Source organism: Pseudophryne corroboree, chromosome 1 (genome assembly GCF_028390025.1).
Source record: "Pseudophryne corroboree isolate aPseCor3 chromosome 1, aPseCor3.hap2, whole genome shotgun sequence".
In the NCBI taxonomy this organism is placed as follows: domain Eukaryota; kingdom Metazoa; phylum Chordata; class Amphibia; order Anura; family Myobatrachidae; genus Pseudophryne; species Pseudophryne corroboree.
In genome coordinates this window covers 138944050-138962572 of record NC_086444.1, presented here as the reverse complement: position 1 = coordinate 138962572, position 18523 = coordinate 138944050, and the positions used below count along the sequence as shown (strand labels likewise).

General features: G+C 47.0%; 1 protein-coding gene across 3 annotated transcripts in view; it reads right to left on the bottom strand.

Moving 5' to 3' along the window:
- SGTB (small glutamine rich tetratricopeptide repeat co-chaperone beta) overlaps nt 1–18523 on the bottom strand; it is a 142103-nt gene that overhangs the window by 101142 nt on the left and 22438 nt on the right. For all 3 annotated transcript variants that reach the window (XM_063963222.1, XM_063963219.1, XM_063963226.1), the window contains exon 3: nt 8706–8784. In XM_063963222.1, coding sequence (XP_063819292.1) covers nt 8706–8784 — 79 coding nt within the window. The remainder of the gene's footprint in view (nt 1–8705; nt 8785–18523) is intronic.

Genomic DNA, 18523 nt, shown 5'->3' with positions numbered 1-18523 from the left:
CAAAAAAGGTCTGACCGAACCATCTAGTTTTGGATCCAATATAAGGTTTGAATAGTAACCCACGTTGTGCATATGAGGTGGAACTGGGACAATGACCTCTGACCTTTCCCATTTCTGGATAGCTTCAGACAGTTCTGTCTGTCAGTAAAGCTGGCAAGCCTGATTTGAAGAATCGGTGAGGTGGGGTTTCTTGAAACTCCAGTCTGTACCCCTGGGACACAATATCCTGTACCCAGGGGTCCAGGCCAGATGACACCCAGATGTGGCTGAAATGTCTGAGTCTCACCCCCACCAGCCCGTCCTCCAGGCTGCGTGGTCCACCGTCATGCTGAGGAATTTGAGGTAACAGAAGCAGGCTTCTGGTCCTGGGAGCCTGCAGGTGCAGGCTTTTTGGATTTTGCCCGCCCACCTCTAAAAAAGGTGGTAAGAGGCTTGGACTTTTTTGTCTCAGTGGTCCGAAAGGACTGCAATGCCGATGAAGAAAAAGGTTTCTTTGTAGAAGCCGCAGCTGAGGGGAGAAAAGGGGACTTACCCGCGGTTGCCGTGGAAATCCACGCATCCAATGCTTCCCCAAATAGAGCCTGACCTGTGTAGGGTAGTCTCTCCACACTTCTCCTGGATTCCGCATCTGCAGACCATTGGCGAGCTGAGGCAGACATGGAAGATATCCTTGCAGTCAGCATACCCAAGTCCTTCATGGATTCCACCATGAATCCTGCAGAATCCTGTATGTTACGTAAAAATAATTCAATGTCAATTCTATCCAGTGAATCCAAATCCTCTAGTAATGTGCCTGACCACTTTACTATAGCTTTAGAGATCCATGTGCAGGCAATAGTAGGCCTCAGCGTGACCCCTGAAGCAGTGTATATGGATTTGAGCGTAGTGTCAATCTTACGATCCACCGGTTCTTTTAACGCGGTAGATCCAGGGACAGGTAAAACCACCTTTTTTGACAGTCTGGAAGCAGACGCGTCAATTATGGGTGGGTTTTCCCATTTCTTCCTATCTTCCTCAGGGAAGGGAAAAGCAACCAGAACCCTTTCTGGGATCTGGAATTTTTCTCCGGGTTTTCCCAGGATTTTTCAAATAAAACGTTTAACTCTTTAGACGCAGGGAAGGTTAGCTTTCTTATTGACTGTGAAGTAAGCCTCCTCAACCTGCTCAGGTGTTGTGTCAGTAATATTGAACACATCTCTAATGGCCTCAATCATTAGCTGCACCCCTTTTGCAAGGGATGCCGGCCTCCTCAGCACATCCCCGTCACCGTCTGCCATGTCAGAGTCGGTATCCGTGTCATCTAGCATAATCTGGGCAAATTCACGTTTCTGTGGGTATATGCTAGGGGATTTTGAATGAATAGGGACAGAACCTGACCAAACTGCCATAGATTTCTTTAAAACCTGAGTGTCAGTCTCAGTATGAGCTACCCTAGTAGAGATCTGAGAGATCATACCCTTAATAGAGGTTAACCACTAAGGCTCATTAATAGGGATCTGAGATAAGACATTACATTCCTGTGCACATGGAATGGATTCCTCCGGAGAGGAAATGTCCTCAGCAGCATAAGACACAGGGGCCAAAATTTACTAAAAAATCGAGTTTGTCCGAGTTGTGTTTTTTTTTCTAAGTCCCAACACGGGAATTCACTAAGCACAAATCTCGGCAGTGTTTGGACTATTTGTAATGGTTTTAATGACAAAGTTCAGAAATACGAATGAATAGACCATCGGTCAAACGCGGCTGTTATTTCCTACAACACGGGTATTCACTATTCATTCGTATTTGGGTGTTAGTCTCTGAGTGCTCAAGTGCGGGTGTATTTTTTTGCGATTCGTTAAAAAAAAAAGCAAAAAAATAGACCTGCTTTTTCCAGGCGAGCTTGGATAATCATGCACGGATCAGTGAGATCTGTGCATGGTTATCTATGGGAAAGGGTCTGTTTACTGTAAAAACTTGGAGAAAAAAATTGCGTGGGGTCCCCCCTCCTAAGCCAAACCAGACTCGGGCTCTTTGAGCCGGTCCTAGTTGCAAAAATATGGGGAAAAAATTGACAGGGGTTCCCCCATATTTGAACAACCAGCACCGGACTCTGCGCCTGGTCCTGGTGCCAAAAATACGGGGGACAAAAAGCGTAGGGGTCCCCCGTATTTTTAACACCAGCACCGGGCTCCACTAGTCAGAGAGATAATGCCACAGCCGGGGGACACTTTTATATAGGTCCCTGCGGCCCTGGCATTAAATCACTAACTAGTCACCCCTGGCCGGGGTAACCTGGAGGAGTGGGGACCCCTTAAATCAAGGGGTCCCCCCCTCCAGCCACCAAAGGGCCAGGGGTGAAGCCCGAGGCTGTCCCCCCCCCATCCAAGGGCTGCGGATGGGGGGCTGATAGCCATATGTAAAAAAAAGAATATTGTTTTTTGTAGCAGTACTACAAGTCCCAGCAAGCCTCCCCCGCAAGCTGGTACTTGGAGAACCACAAGTACCAGCATGCGGGGGGGAAACGGGCCCACTGGTACCTGTAGTTCTACTACAAAAAAAAATCACCAAATAAAAACAGAACTCACACACCTTGAAAGTAAAACTTTATTACATACATGCACACCTACATTCACACACTTACCTATGTTCACACGAGGGTCGGTCCACTTCTCCAAGTAGAATCCATGGGGTACCTGTGAATAAAATTATACTCACAAAAATCCAGTGTAGATCGGTCCTCTTCTGAGCTTGTAATCCACGTACTTGGCAAAAAAAAAAAACCGAAAAACCCGAACCACGCACTGAAAGGGGTCCCATGTTTACACATGGGACCCCTTTCCCCGACTGCCGAGATCCCCCGTGACTTTTGTCACAGAGGGTCCCTTCAGCCAATCAGGGAGCACCACGTCGTGGCACTCTCCTGATTGCCTGTGCACTCCTGAGCTGTCAGTCAGGCTGCGCACGGCAGAGATACAAAGTAGCGCATAGGCGCTATAAGGTATCCAATGGTGGGAACTTTGCGTTCAGCGGTTGACCGCGAGTAACCTCACCGCTGACCGCAAAGTTCCCACCATTGGATACAATGTAGCGCCTATGCGCTACATTGTATCTCTGCCGTGCGCAGCCTGACTGACAGCTCAGGAGCGCACAGGCAATCAGGAGAGTACCACGACGTGGCGCTCCCTGATTGGCTGAAGGGACCCTCTGTGACAGGAGTCACGGGGGATCTCGGCAGTCGGGGAAAGGGGTCCCATGTGTAAACATGGGACCCCTTTCAGTGCGTGGTTCGGGTTTTTCGGTTTGTTTTTTTGCCAAGTAAGTGGATTACAAGCTCAGAAGAGGACCGATCTACACTGGATTTTTGGGAGTATAATTTTATTCACAGGTACCCCATGGATTCTACTTGGAGAAGTGGACCGACCCTTGTGTGAACATAGGTAAGTATGTGTGAATGTAGGTGTGCATGTATGTAATAAAGTTCTGCTTTCAAGGTGTGTGAGTTCTGTTTTTATTTGGGTATTTTTTTTGTAGTAGTACTACAGGTACCAGCGGGCCCGTTTCCCCCCCGCATGCTGGTACCGGTGGTTCTCCAAGTACCAACTTGCGGAAGAGGCTTGCTGGGACTTGTAGTACTGCTACAAAAAACAATATTCTTTTTTTTTTACACATGGCTATCAGCCACCCATCCGCAGCCCTTGGATGGGGGGGGGGGGGGGGGGGGGACACAGCCTCGGGCTTCACCCCTGGCCCTTGGGTGGCTGGAGGGGGGGACCCCTTGATTTAAGGGGTCCCCACTCCTCCAGGTTACCCCGGCCAGGGGTGACTAGTTAGTGATTTAATGCCAGGGCCGCAGGGACCTATATAAAAGTGTCCCCCGGCTGTGGCATTATCTCTCTGACTAGTGGAGCCCGGTGCTGGTGTTAAAAATACGGGGGACCCCTACGCTTTTTGTCCCCCGTATTTTTGGCACCAGGACCAGATGCAGAGCCCGGTGCTGGTTGTTCAAATATGGGGAAACCCCTGTCAATTTTTCCCCCATATTTTTGCAACCAGGACCGGCTCAAAGAGCCCGAAGCTGGTTTTGGTTAGGAGGGGGGACCCCACGCAATTTTTTTGGGGAATTTTAACACTTTAATTTTTTTTTTTTTTAAGGTGCACAATGAAGCCCTGGACATATCTCACAGATCCGGCCGGGATTCCTTGTGTTTTGTCAGGCAGTGTTTTACTCATCACTCCCGTAAAACACTGCCTGACATTACGAATCACATCGACATCGGAAAAGACGAATGTTGCAAACTCGGCAGATTAGTAAATGACCGTATCAGGATTCAAAAAGTTGCAGTAAAATGCACCCGATACCATTCGAGTTCAAACACCCTTAAAAACGGCAAAATCACGAATATTAGTAAATATACCCCAGAGTCTCTAGACATGGCTATGTGAAACCACACACACACACACACAGGGAAATGTCAGACAGTTTCCCCCCAAGTAGAAACACAGATATTGGAGCCAACTCACACACAGCGCTTTCCTAAGTAGATATAATATAACTACCTGGCGCTTACTGTGTACCTTAATAGACTACACAGTATTTACACAGCATCCCCCCCTTCTACAACCCCCTGGTACTGCACAGGATAGCTGGAGTTGCTTGGAGGGACAGCTCTCCCTGTCAGCGTCTCTGCAGAGGATCTGCTGGCAGGAAAATGGCGCGGAACACTGCTGGATCTGCTCTGAGGAGAAGCCCTGCCCCCTTAACATGGTGCTGCTTCCCGCTCTTCAGTTATTTATACTGGCCTGAGGATTGTTGCTGGCAGTGTAACTGAGGTCCCCGATAGGCTTGCGACCAGTGTAGGGTATAGGAGCTGGCTCAGGGCGCACCTCACAGCGCCGCACTATGTACTGATGAGCCTCCGGAGCGCAGTTAATACTGCGCTCCTTCCCTGTTGACGCCATCTTCACACCGGCTCCCCGCTTGCCAGGGTAGCCGGTAACTCACTTGCCACCGGAATCTTCTGGCTCTGTAAGGGGGTGGCGGCATGCTGCGGGAGTGAGCGGTCGCCTGGGGCGGCTAACGATCATCACCCTCAGGAGCTCAGTGTCCTGTCAGCGGAGATAGTGGCTAAGACCCCTCAGGGCGGACACTACACCTCCCCTTAGTCCCACGAAGCAGAGAGGCTGTTGCCAGCAGCCTCCCTGTGCCTAACTAACTCTTAGAAAAAATAAAACTAAAGAAGCCCTAGGAGCTCCGCTCGCTGTGACCGGCTCCTCCGGCACATTTTTTATACTGAGTCTGGTAGGAGGGGCATAGAGGGAGAAGCCAGCCCACACTCTCAAACTCTTAAAGTGCCAGTGGCTCCTAGTGGACCCGTCTATACCCCATGGTACTAATATGGAGCCCAGCATCCTCTAGGATGTAAGAGAAATAGGGAATTTAACATTAAGATTGGTCCAGTAATCTTGCAAACTTGTCCTATAAGAGAAACAAGATGGCGGGAGCCTCATGACTCATGAAGAGTCATCCTTCAGCACTCAGTAGAGGAAAAACCCCCTTGTGGAGGAAACCTCTGGGGACCCATGGCTGAAGGACTGCCCGTCCCTCTAGGCATTAAGAGACTATGCAGAGTTTGCCCAGACCACCCGTCCGCCGACTAACCTTGCCTATCCCAGTCATCCCTTCTGTCGCCTCAAATCTGCTATTTTCACCTATTTACCCGGCCGGAAAAAAGCGCACCTATACGTCAATGGTGAGAGAGTGAAAAAAGAGAGCAAGAGATGAGTGGGAGTGAGGGGCGGGGGACAGTCATAACCACCATAGCATTAATTTCTGACGCTAACAGGGATTACAACTGTACAAATGTAGCCATTCTCGTTGTGGCAACATCTTACGGCAAATGCGCTTTGTTAGGCGCGACGCTCCACATACGTCTGCACGTCTAAGACGTGTATGTGCCCCATTCGCATGGATGGGAGCGGCAAATGCCGCAGCTCGGCGCGGCTAAGCAGAGGCACACATAGCTGCGTCGAGGGTGCACGTTTCCCTCAGATGTAGCCATGATCAGCATGGCTACATCTGTATATAGTATTGGATAAAAACAAAAGTAATGATTAAAGCACAATATAATTCTCTTACATCTCTGCACATTAATAACAATGGATCAGCCTGCAACACTGGCATACTGGGATTTAGGCAGGCAGAGAGAGAGAGTAAAGGATTTAATTTGCAACATTATAGGCTCACCAAACAACTCCAAGGAAATGTCATAGGTGCAGCCGCACATAAAGGATTTCATTAGGAACATTATAGGCTCATCTAGACAACGCTCTTCAAATATCTCCAATGGCCCATTTGCAGCTGCTTGTGGATGTTAACTAATGGCACTGTCCCAGTAGGTGTGAGATTTTGTTTTTATCCAATACTATGCTATCCCCAAGGTCATAAGTCACATATTATAATAGTCATGCTAAAAGTCTGCCGACAATTCCAACTAAGCTGCTCTTATCTTTGTCAAGCCACTAACCTTCTACCAGTGTGCTATGCCGTGCCAGGCCTCTGAAAGCATATGCAAGAGACAGCAACAGCACAGCCCTGATATAGGCAGTTGCCATTATGACATCACAGCATGACCTCACACACCCCACCAGACCGGCTAAGACTGGTTATTTCTGGTTTGAGGCCCTTGTCTTTTACATGACTGACCTAAGGGAAATGTGATTTCACTTATTATTTAAAACTATTACATGAGAATATTTTTATTACTACCATTTGCCCGCAGTGTTGCTCGCTTAGTGGCATCTAGTATTGTGATGTATATTTTATATTGTACACATAAGGCCTGATTCAGGTTGGATCGCAATTGCAATAAGCGATCCAAAGGCAAAAATTGCTAAGAGGATGCGGGCTCATGTGCAGGGCCCGTCCTGCGCATGCGCCCGCATTTTCTGCGGTGCCCTGCAGAAAATGCAATTGCCTCTGCCTGTCAATGAGGCAGAGACGTCGCGGAGGGCGGCAACGCTCTATTTCCAAGGCGGAGACAGGTTTTTGCGGGGGCGAGGCTTCAAAACGGGAGCGGCAACGGAGAAACAGGGGGCGTAGTCGGGCGGCTGAGTGACGTCACACGCAGCCACTGCGATCACAAAAATGGCGGCGGACCTCCTGCGGGCACCTGACATGTGGGGCGGACTACAGGCAGAGACAGTCGCAGGGCGGGTGGTGGGGGTGCGGCAACGCTCCATTTCCAAAATTGGAGACGGAGCACTGCGGGGACAAGGCTTCAAAACAGGGGCGGCAATGGAGAAACGGGGGGCGTATTCGGGGAGGCTGCATGATGTCTCACGCAGCTGAGGCGATCACAAAAATGGATGCGGGCCTCCTGGCTGCGGGTGCCTGACATGCGGGGCAGACTAGCTCTGTGCTGGGTGTCCCCCCTGTATGTCAGAGAATCCGATCATAGATGTGCTAAATTTAGCACATCCACGATCAGGTCTGAATCACCCCCATGGAACAAAAAAAAAAGGCCCAAATTATGTGATTTTAGCTTTGTTTGTCAATTTCTGAAAACAAAAAAACAAAACCGGTCACGGCGGTTTGGCAAAAAACAAATAAAGCAGATACATACATTCAAATGGGAACATCAGTGCCATTTCCCTGCATTTGGTTATAAGACACAATGATCCCTATGGCTACATGCATTTTAAATAAAGTTTCTTGTGGCCACTTACAGTATATGGAACCTCTTGTAACAATTCACAAACAAATTCTGCAAAATATAAGAGTGTTTTCTTCAACAAGTAGATCTTACTAACGTGGGGGCTCATTTACATTTGGATGTAAGTCATTTTTATGACACGCCTCTCAGATGTAGCTGTACACGTCCGCACTGATAGGTGTTACATTCACATCTCCTTTTCAAAAGTAGGCAAGTATGCTTTAAACATCCCTCTTTTCTACTCTCTCTAGTTGTCCCACTAATTCTTTGTTGTCCCTCCCCCCAGGCACCTAGTTTAAAATCTCCTCCAAACTTCTAACCATCCTTCCTCCCAGCACTGCTGCCCCTTCCTCATTCAGGTGCAATCCATCGCAACAAAAAAGATGGTGCCTGACTGAAAAGTCTGTCCAGTGTTCCAAGAACACAAAGCCCTCTTTGCTACACCAGTCTCTAAGCCACACATTAACCTCCCTAATCTCCCTCTGCCTCCTTGGACTAGCACGTGGCACAGGTAATATTTTTAGAGAATATTACCGTAGATGTCCTTGCCTTTAGATTCTAGCCTAGGTCCCTATAAACTTTCTAAAGGACATCACACCTACCACTAACTTTGTCGTTGGTGCCAACGTGCACCAAGAACGCCGGGTCTTTCCCGGCCCCTCCCAACAATCTTTCTACCGGGTCTGCAATGTGACGTACCCGAGCACCCAAGAGACAACAGACTGTACGGCGATCATGGTCCCGGTAGCAGAATGCCCTGTCTGTCTTCCTGATGATAGAATCCCCTACCACCACAATCTGACTAGGTACCTTGCTTTCTCTTATCCCCTTTGTGCCGGAGGGACCGCTCCTCCGGTTGCTAGAGGGAACGGTATCCTCCAGCTCCGTCATTTCCTCCTCTTCATGAGGTACTGTTTCCTAGCCAATCCATATGCTGCATATTCATTAGATGAGATCACAAAATGGGCTTGTGTAGTGTGGTAGACACGTCTAATTACATAACATAGGTACCTTCATCTTTTAGCTGTTCAGCTTTCTCTATGTCGGCCGGTGATGATGAAGGAAATTCTATTGGTGTCAATTCATCTTTCTGTAGATAAATAACATATATGTAAAGGCTTCACCAAAATATACAAAAACTTTATAATCTGCAAAAAAACAACAACAAAAACAACAAGTAATATTCCAGATTACGGTAGATGTGAGATTCAATCAGATGGATTAACAGGTAGCTCAGTACCCAGTATTTACATCAATTCACAAACATTTAAAGTACAGCTAAAAGAAGAACCAAACTAATAGAGGAGGTCAAAATGATATACAGTATAAAAACCATATAAAGAGCATATCAATAAAAATACTATTCTATAGTGTCATATTGAGTATTGCAATCAAGAGATACGACAGTGTGTCTGATTTGCAAACAGGAATGCAAGTCTTCTACCGCACTTGAGACAGTCCCAGAGACTGAGGAGGAAGTGCAATCTAGTGTTCTGTGCCGGGATCCGGTCCGAAGATCGACACTGTCTAGGTCAACAATGTTTAAGTCGACCACTATATGTCGACAGTCACTAGATCGACAGGGTTGGAAGGTCGACAGGGTTTTTAGGTCGACATATGCCAGATCGACAGGTCAAAAGGTCGACATGAGTTTTTTCACATTTTGTTTCTTTTTTTGAACTTTTTCATACTTAACGATCCACGTGGACTACGATTGGAACGGTAATCTGTGTCGAGCGAAGCGGTAGCAGAGCGAGGCACTTTGCCCGAAGCTCGCTCGCCATGCGAGGGGACACGGTGTACTAATTGGGGTTCCCGGTCACTCTACGAAGAAAACGACACCAAAAACAAAAAAACTCATGTCGACCTTTTGACCTGTCGACCTAAACATTGTCGACATGATTGAGGATTTTTTATCCTCCAACGATCTGGTAATTACAACCTCTACACTCAGCTCAGTCATCACCTATGTTGCTGCATGTGCTCCGATTTTTAAATGAAGTTTTACATTTGGATGGTATAGTTTTTAGATGTTGCTATGAAAATTTATGTCAAAGAATAAAACTGTGTTACACGAGATATCCCCTATCGGTTTGTTTTGTATGACATCGTTGAGTGGGATCCTGTGGAAGATATCTGCATACTCATGAGGAATTCAGAGAACCCTCTACACGTCTGAACTAAAGTATTGTGAAGGAACGTATACAAACACATGACCTAAAAGTGTTTTCATTCTCATACAATATAGGAATTGCACATTTTATCTGATTGTCATTTGTATTGGCGCCCATTACAGTTATCACCTATTTTCTTCACAGGTTCAAAAGGTAGATAGGACAATGGTCGGCACACATTTCGGGTTTTTGTTAGATTTATATTCTTAACATGGCATAACAACAATCAAGTCACCTTTATATTTTATAATAAATAACTGTGGCATTAATTAATTAATAAATAGTATAACATGCTCCATATATTATTAGTATATGAAAACAATTGCATTGTATGTTATTCAGCTTACATAGTTAAATCCTTGTTCTTGCAAATAAAATAAAAGATTATGAGGGGAATTCAGTTGGACGGCCAATTTTGGATTACAGTGGGTATGCGCACTACCGATACCTGCGGTATCCAATTTTCAAAAAAAAGGATGCGGGGTTTGCGGGAGGAAATGGACGGGGGCTGCTGGGAGGTGTCGTGGATGCTGGGAAATGTAGTTCTCCCAGCAGCCGGACCCGGGGGTTACACTTACCCTGGGGGTTACTCACACACATACACTCATGCACACACACTACATACTCCCCCACGATTTCTGTGGCACTCACAACGTGGAGGTAGGTATAATGTATGGGTGCAGGGTGTGCGGTGTGGGCCCCCTATGGGCCCAAGGGCCTGCTCCCATTATGGATACACCTATTTCAGGCTGCCTATCACTGCTGTATTACATGCTTATAGTCTTACATTGGGCCAACCATCCTCATTGCTGATGGCTTGTTATGGCTTACTGCACACTGGAACCTTCTGATTATGCTATATATTACATACACTGATTACATAGGATGGCAATACTTCAGCAATTCTTCCCCAGATTTAAAGGAATATCATGGTAACATTCCTGCTTTCTATTTAGGGTCATAGGAAAGGTCATGTGTAACTTACATCGCACACAGAATACATCAGATTTAGCTTCTAGCCGCTGACAGCAAATCCCTCAAAATAAAGAAACTAGTTGTAACATCTTGAGATTTCCCTAGAGGGCGAGAACAGGATCCCGGGGGTTAGTGAGTGGAAGCAAGAATAATTAGGGAAACATGTTAAAATACAAGATTTGATTGTATGAATAAACCGCAGGACTTAACTGTTGCTGTTATTTTCTTTTTTTTCTAAATTGACTCCTAATACATATGCTACATCATTTTATAAAACAGTTACAGAAAGTGTGTGGTACTTTTATTATCTACTAATATATGCAATACCACTGGGCTGGTGACATAATGATTAAAGGCAAATACTGTATTTAACTTAAATATCTAAAAAATGGCATGCTTGAGTTTTGCTGCGCCTTGAGTCCTGTTGGAGTAAGAGCTCTATATAAATTAAATAATTATTATTATTACTACATTAAAACAAAGTACAGAATAAAATAATTAATGTTCTGTAAGGAATGCACCTATACCCCTGTGTACAGTAGGATGTTCTGTATACATCATTCCAGTCCTATTGCATTAGAGAAATCCACCAGAGCAGTAATTAGGGGTGTGAGATCAGTGCGGCTGCCTAGATCACAGGGAACATCACCCTGCAGCCTGAAGAGTCCCGTAAGACACTCCGGGGACGCACCCTGCAACCAGTGTAGTAGCCCAGAGTGTCCTTAGAGTGTTCCTGGCACACCTCTTTTCCTGGTCCTGGCTGCCTCGCCCCCTAAATGTGGCATCATGATGTTAGGTGTCCAGGGGCAGGGTGGGCACAGGGTGTTAAGTCGCCCTACGAAGTCACCGATGTCCCCTCTATTCCTCTTTTATTTATGTTTTGCATTCAACCTGTGTATGTTCACTCCTGAATAGCCTGCAAGTCTACCTACAAGTCCATGGAACAAATAAATAATGATGTCCCATGAAAGTGTAGAGAGGAGGCTTGACTGCGTTCATAATAAGTGTGAATGATGCTTTAACATATTCACACACAATACAATGTAATGACATGTCATATACATGACAGAGAATGGCGTCACGTTGAAGTCACGACAAGACTCACTTGAGCAGACGTTATGTGTGAGTGTGGAAGGGTTCATCAAAATAAAACCACCTGGAATGTCGGAAATTATTAAACTTCCCCAAAATGACAATCACTATTATCTGCCACCGCTAAGATTTGGTTCCAGTGCAGCCTAGAATAATGTTCTCCTGAGGTGGCTTCCTCCCACACCGCAGCCAGAGCACTGGAGAGGTGGGGTGGAGGAGAGGTGGGCTGGAAGACCAAACACAAGAAGTAATGTGACCGACAGTCTGATGCCATTCGGGGGTGGGGAGGGGGCGGCAACGGCCTCCATTTCACCAAACAGAGGCATGGCGCTGCCATTTGGGGGAGGGAAGAGGCCACGTAGGACGGAGATTTCCTGGTCTCTGCGAGGGGCAGCTAGTGCGGCACTATGGGTGCCACACACCGCCTGAGTGAGTGATCTGATGCTGCGCCCTAGTACACAGGTGGAATCACTACTACAGTAGGAGGTGTCTGCATGTAATAGCCGCCTCCTGCTGCATCACCATACAGCGCTATCACTGCTTCTTCCAAGGAAGTGACAGCAACTCCAACCACATCTGAATGACCTTCCTTATGTTTCAGGATAACAACATTTCAACATTGCACTTTTACTTGCGGTATTTTAATGATATAATTCTTGTAGTTTCTAACATATTTAAGAAGCTTTTGATGTTGATTCATGGCCCACTCTTACATAGATGCAGAGGGATACTACAGTCATATTTAATTATTACAGATTTCAGAGGAACAATCAAGATATTGAAGACTGTCAGCAGAATATTAGCATAATACATAAAATCTATCAGAATATTGTTTACCATAATGAAGAGAATATCTGTGAGCAGAATACTTAACATGATAAATTCAGTCTAGCAATAAGAGCTGTCAGCCTGTGATATCCAGAAATCAAACGGGGCCTAATTTGGATTCGGCAGCAAGACTGGAGGAGTATGTAAGTTTGTATCTGGAACAAACCATGGGCCTAATTCAGACCCGATCGCTGCTACAACAGTGATCGTAGCCTGATGCCCTTTCTGTAGTGCGATCGCGCAGCCAGGCAGCGCAGGCAGGGAGCAACTTGGCTGGTGCAAAAGCATCGCTGCCGTGCGATGCTTTCGCACCTGTGTGGGAGTGTAGGGCCAGACATGCGGGGCGGACTAGCCCTGTGCTGGGCGTCCCCCAGCATGTCAGAGAAACTGATCATAGATGTGCTAACTCCCCCCCCCCCCCCATGTTGCTATGCAAAGGGGACCAAATGCATTTATATTTTTTATGTGCAGGGTAACTACCGGCTGCTTTTGCATGTAGCCCACAGATATTAGACAGCTTTATTTTTATACTGTCATTTAGATTTCAGTTTGGACACACCCCACCCATATCTAACTCTCTCTGCGCATGTTACATCTGCCCCACTTGCAGTGCAATATGGTTTTACCCAGATGCTTGCTTTTTTGGTTTGCTTCCACATCTGAATAATCCCCTGGAAGCATTACTAACACACCTTTTCCGCTGTCTGTAAAACCCGGGTTATTACTGTGATAACCCGTGGGCGGCTCAGTGGAAATGGGTTAACCGGGTCCAGTGACCCGGGAATCCAAAACGGCTAGCTTGCAGGGTTGGTCCCGGGAAGGACCCGGGTCATGGGGCAGTGTAATCATGTAAGCCGGGTCGATGTCACCCGGCACCGGTCTACAGCATAGAGAGAGCAGGTGCTGAAAGATGATCTCATCTCCAAGTGCCGCGCCTGCTGACATGTCCAGTGATGTTGCTAACCCGGCAATAAGCCGGGTCCAGCCACCTCTCTGACAGGGGTCTCGGCCACTCACAGGATGGTGTAAAAGAGGTTAAAAGTGTTAGGGGCAGATTCAATTGATGACAGGAAATTTGAAAAACCCTGCAGCACAGGTTTTCTCCCGCAGCCGCGGGGTTTTGCTCTTCAATTAGAGGACTGAAACTATACAAATTACAGCGTCTGTTCATGCATTCCCAGAGCAAGTCTAATTTTTTTTTAAATCGTTAATTTTAGCAAATATAACTGGGACTTGCCCTGACACCCCAGCGGCACCTCCCCTGATGACTAATTAAGCAACTGGAAGTTTACAGTTAGCTCAATTAGTCAATAATTACTCACATTCTGAAGCGGTGCCTTCTCCTCCAGCATCAGGATCCGGTCCTCTGCTTCAGCGTTGAGTACGTGAGTGTAGTGTGAGTTTCTGAGTGTGTGTAAATTGAGTGAGTGCGTATACGTTTGTATGTGACCCCCCCCCCCCCCCCCCGTGTAATCCCCCCTGAGGCAGCGGCTTGGTGAACTACATCTCCCGAAGTTCTTGAGCCTCCCAGCAGCCCACTGCCTAGAGTGGAGACTACCAGAGACTACTGGACAAGTAAGTTTCTTTTTTTTTACATAACTCTTTTTTTCAGCCCTGAAAGCTCCGTAACCATTATTTTTTTAAATTGGATACTGCGGGTAAAGGGAGCGCACATACCCACAGTAATCCAAAATTGGGCATGAGGTACGCAAGGTTTTTTACCTCGTGCCCAATTAAAATCCCCATTGAGATTAACAAGATTATTTTGGACGATTCTCCGTGACGCAGGGACAACTACATAAATTCAAACAACATACTTCCCCAAAATACCAAGATTTTAGTGGGTCTTAAATTATAGGGTAAGGCATTGCTACAAAGCAATTAAGTTTCCATATAAGAACAATTTCTTAACTGACCAGTTTAAAAGGAAAAAATAAAAATAAAAGCATGTAACGGACGGGACTGTATGTTCCCTTTCTGGAGAATCACCCTTTTTACAAAATTCTGCCCCTGTCACTTGTCAGCATTATTTTCCCACATTCCTGGAGTGATAGTATAAAGCACATAAATTGCTAGTGCCCACGTTTTGCTTGTTGAAACACAAAGGATGGTACGGTATATCCCTGTCAGTAAGATCAGACCACCGTCATCCCTTGTGGTGCATATGTCTCTCTTTATTAAATCACGGCTATCAATTTCCTAGAACAACAATACCCAAACCCTAGCAATAATATACCTGCTGCCACTCAGTATATTATGGCCACTGAAAGCTCTTAGCTATAGATTTAGATTGGCGGAACTTTGTGTCAGTGTCAGAGCTGGATTTACACTTCATGGGGCCCTAGGCAAATTACTGGTCTAGGGCCCTCCCATCAGTACCTACAATAATAATAAATAAAAAAAATCGACATACACTAAAAATATTTTGCAAGGCATACACACTGGTGACTGGGGTGGGGGAAGGGGGACATGGATATGTACACTGGTGACTGGGGTGGGGGAAGGGGGACATGGATATGTACACTGGTGACTGGGGTGGGGGAAGGGGGACATGGATATGTACACTGGTGACTGGGGTGGGGGAAGGGGGACATGGATATGTACACTGGTGACTGGGGTGGGGGAAGGGGGACATGGATATGTACACTGGTGACTGGGGTGGGGGAAGGGGGACATGGATATGTACACTGATGACTGGGAGGAATGAGGACATGGAGACGTACATTGTTGACTGGGAGGGAAGGGGGACATACTGTATACACTGCTGCTGGGGGTAAGGGAATATGCAGGCATACACACTTCTTGTGGGGGGGGGGGGGGACTTGGAGACAAGCACACTGCTGGACATACACACTGCTGGTGGGGGTAGGGGGACATGAAGACAAAAACTTCTGATGGGGGCATGGAGACAAGCACTCTGCAGGTGGGGGGACATGGAGACACACACTGCTGGTGGGGGGGAGGTCATGGAGACATACACACTACTGGTGTGGGGAGGCATAGAGACATACACACTGCTGGTGGGGGAGGGGGGTGCATGGAGAGATACACACTGCTGGTGGGGGAGGGGGGTGCAAGGAGAGATACACACTGCTGGTGGGGGAGGGGGGTCATGGAGACATACACACTCCTGGTGTGGGGAGGCATGGAGACATACACACTGCTGGTGGGGGAGGGGGGTGCATGGATAGATACACACTGCTGGTGGGTGGGTGGGGGGGGGCATGGAGACACACACACTCCTGGTGTGGGGAGGCATGGAGACATACATACTGTTGGGGGGGGGAGGGGTGGTCATGGAGACATACACACTCCTGGTGTGGGGAGCATGGAGACATACACACTGCTGGTGGGGAGGCATGGAGACATACACACTGCTGGTGTGTGTGTGGGGGGAATGGAGACATACATACTACTGGACACACGGATAGACAAAGGTACATCTCATTGCGATCTGCTGCTGCTCTGTATCGCACACCAAGCACCCGGTACTTCCCTAATGTGGTTCTCCCAAAATCAGAAGAACCACATGACCTCAGATACTGATACAGTTTGATCATAAAAAAACATCAGGCAACAGACAGACCCCCTTGGGGCCGTCGTGCTCTAGGCAGCTGCTTGTACTGCCTTGTGGGAAACCCACCTCTGGTCAGTATATCTATAGAGCAGTAGCGGCTCCAGAGGAGGGGCTGTAGGACAGTTAAAATTTCAAATAGGGGAGCCACACCTACTGTCACCAAGAATCCCATTTCCACTGGACCCAATAACACTGAGCCCAAGGGAAGCCAGTAATGCCTATCTATTCCTTTCCTCCTCCTCCATCATCCACACCCATCAGGGGTTGAGGGTAAATTAATCCCTCCTATAGGTCACAATCCAGTTCTCATTTAGGGGGATATCCAATTAGACCCAATAAGCCAGCATGAGCGATGGCTTATTGGGGGTTACCTGAAGCTGTACCGGGTGCCGGCTGCTGACAGTGCCCGGTGCAGCGCTGCTCCTCCGGTCACATGGCCGCTCCCCTGTCATGTGAAAGCTGCTGGGGGCGGAGGCGAGGGGGGGATGCAGTCACGGTACTGCCCCGGCTTCAGCGGGCATAGGAAACTGCAGGTTGTCCCGGTCATCAGGGATTTTGTTTCGCATGCCTCAGGCAGGCGAAACCAAATACCCAGAAACAGCCCTGTTTACGTGCGAAAACAGGGCTGTATCTACCGAAACATACAGGTTTAATTTCTTTACATGCGATCAATCTGGATAGCCTGTAAAAAAAACACACAAAAACGGTGGAACATCGGGAAAAATCGCGAAAAACTTAGGTTTTCCGCACCCGATGTTTTACTGGGCCACATAGGGTATCCCCCTTAATATTACAAAAAAAGGCATACCTTGGTCCCATGTCTTCTTAGCACCCTGATTCTGACATTATTAGAACAATGCTGAAATTATGGGTTTAGGAAGCCTGGATAGAACCCGACTAGGAAGATGAAGATCTGGATTCTGGCAGAGTCTCATAATTTCAATGGTGGATCCCTGTTTGGCCCTGGGTTCTTCTACTCCAAGAAGTATATTCTGATATGATTTATGCAGAGAGTTTGCTAGAAAGTTTGGCTTGAATAAAATAACTTTTTCCAATTACCCATCATAGCATTGGAAGACTAACCCCTTGTCTTCTGACACCATCCGTTGCATGTTCAAGTGGACACTACCTATTAATATTCTGACAAAACCCTGGCTGGACTATTCAGGGAGTCAGGGTCCGGGAGATTGCATCTATTTCAGGGAGTCTCCTGCAGAATGAGGGAGTGTAGGCAAGTATGTTTATACCAGCAGAATAATGTGCAAAAAGGCGGCAAACTACATGTACAGTAGTTTAATTTGGACCACATGGCCTGCCTGGTAGTGGTATTACTTCCAATAGCAACAATGTTAACACAAGGTCCCAAAGGTCAAAGCGCAACAAAAATACTAAAAAAATTACACTGTTCAACACTTAAGTCACGTAATCGGTCAGGCAGAGATGTACCTCTCTGCCGGTAACCTCAGGGTAGCATGTGTAAAACGTGGCACTGGTGCTCCCGAACTGTACATCTCATGTGGAACGCAAAACTGGATATATGCAGCTAGCACCTCCTGTGGAATGCAACAACTTCTAATGCATCTACCAGTCAGCAAGCAACATCAGTGCACATGTGCAGACCAGTAGGGACCATATGATAGCACTGAGCCGAAGTTTTGAATGACCAGCTAAACTACAGGAATAATTCATCAAACTCTGAATACCCCAAACAGGAGATAAAGGGAATGTCTCATATCAGCACATACCTAGGCATACAATGCTAGCAAACTCAATGTGATATTAGATTACTACTAGAGATGTGCACAGGACCATTTTTGCTGGATTTGGATTTGTCCCTGATTCGTCATCAGACTTTGTATTTGGTTTTTGCAAAAACGCTGTGACTGGTTTTTTTATGTTTTCAAAAATTGTCAAACAAAACTAAAATCACATAATTTGGGACTTTTTTTTAGTTCCATGGGGGTGAGTCAGACCTTAGCACATCTACGATCAGATTCTCCGACATGCGAAGGGACGCCCAGCACAGGGCTAGTCCGCCCCGCATGTCAGGCGCCCGCAGGAGGCCCGTAGCCATTTTTGTGATCGCATCGGCTGCGTGTGATGTCACGCAGCCGCCAGGACTACATCCCCTGTTTCTCTGTTGCCACCCCCGTTTTGAAGCCTCGTCCCTGCAACAACCCGTC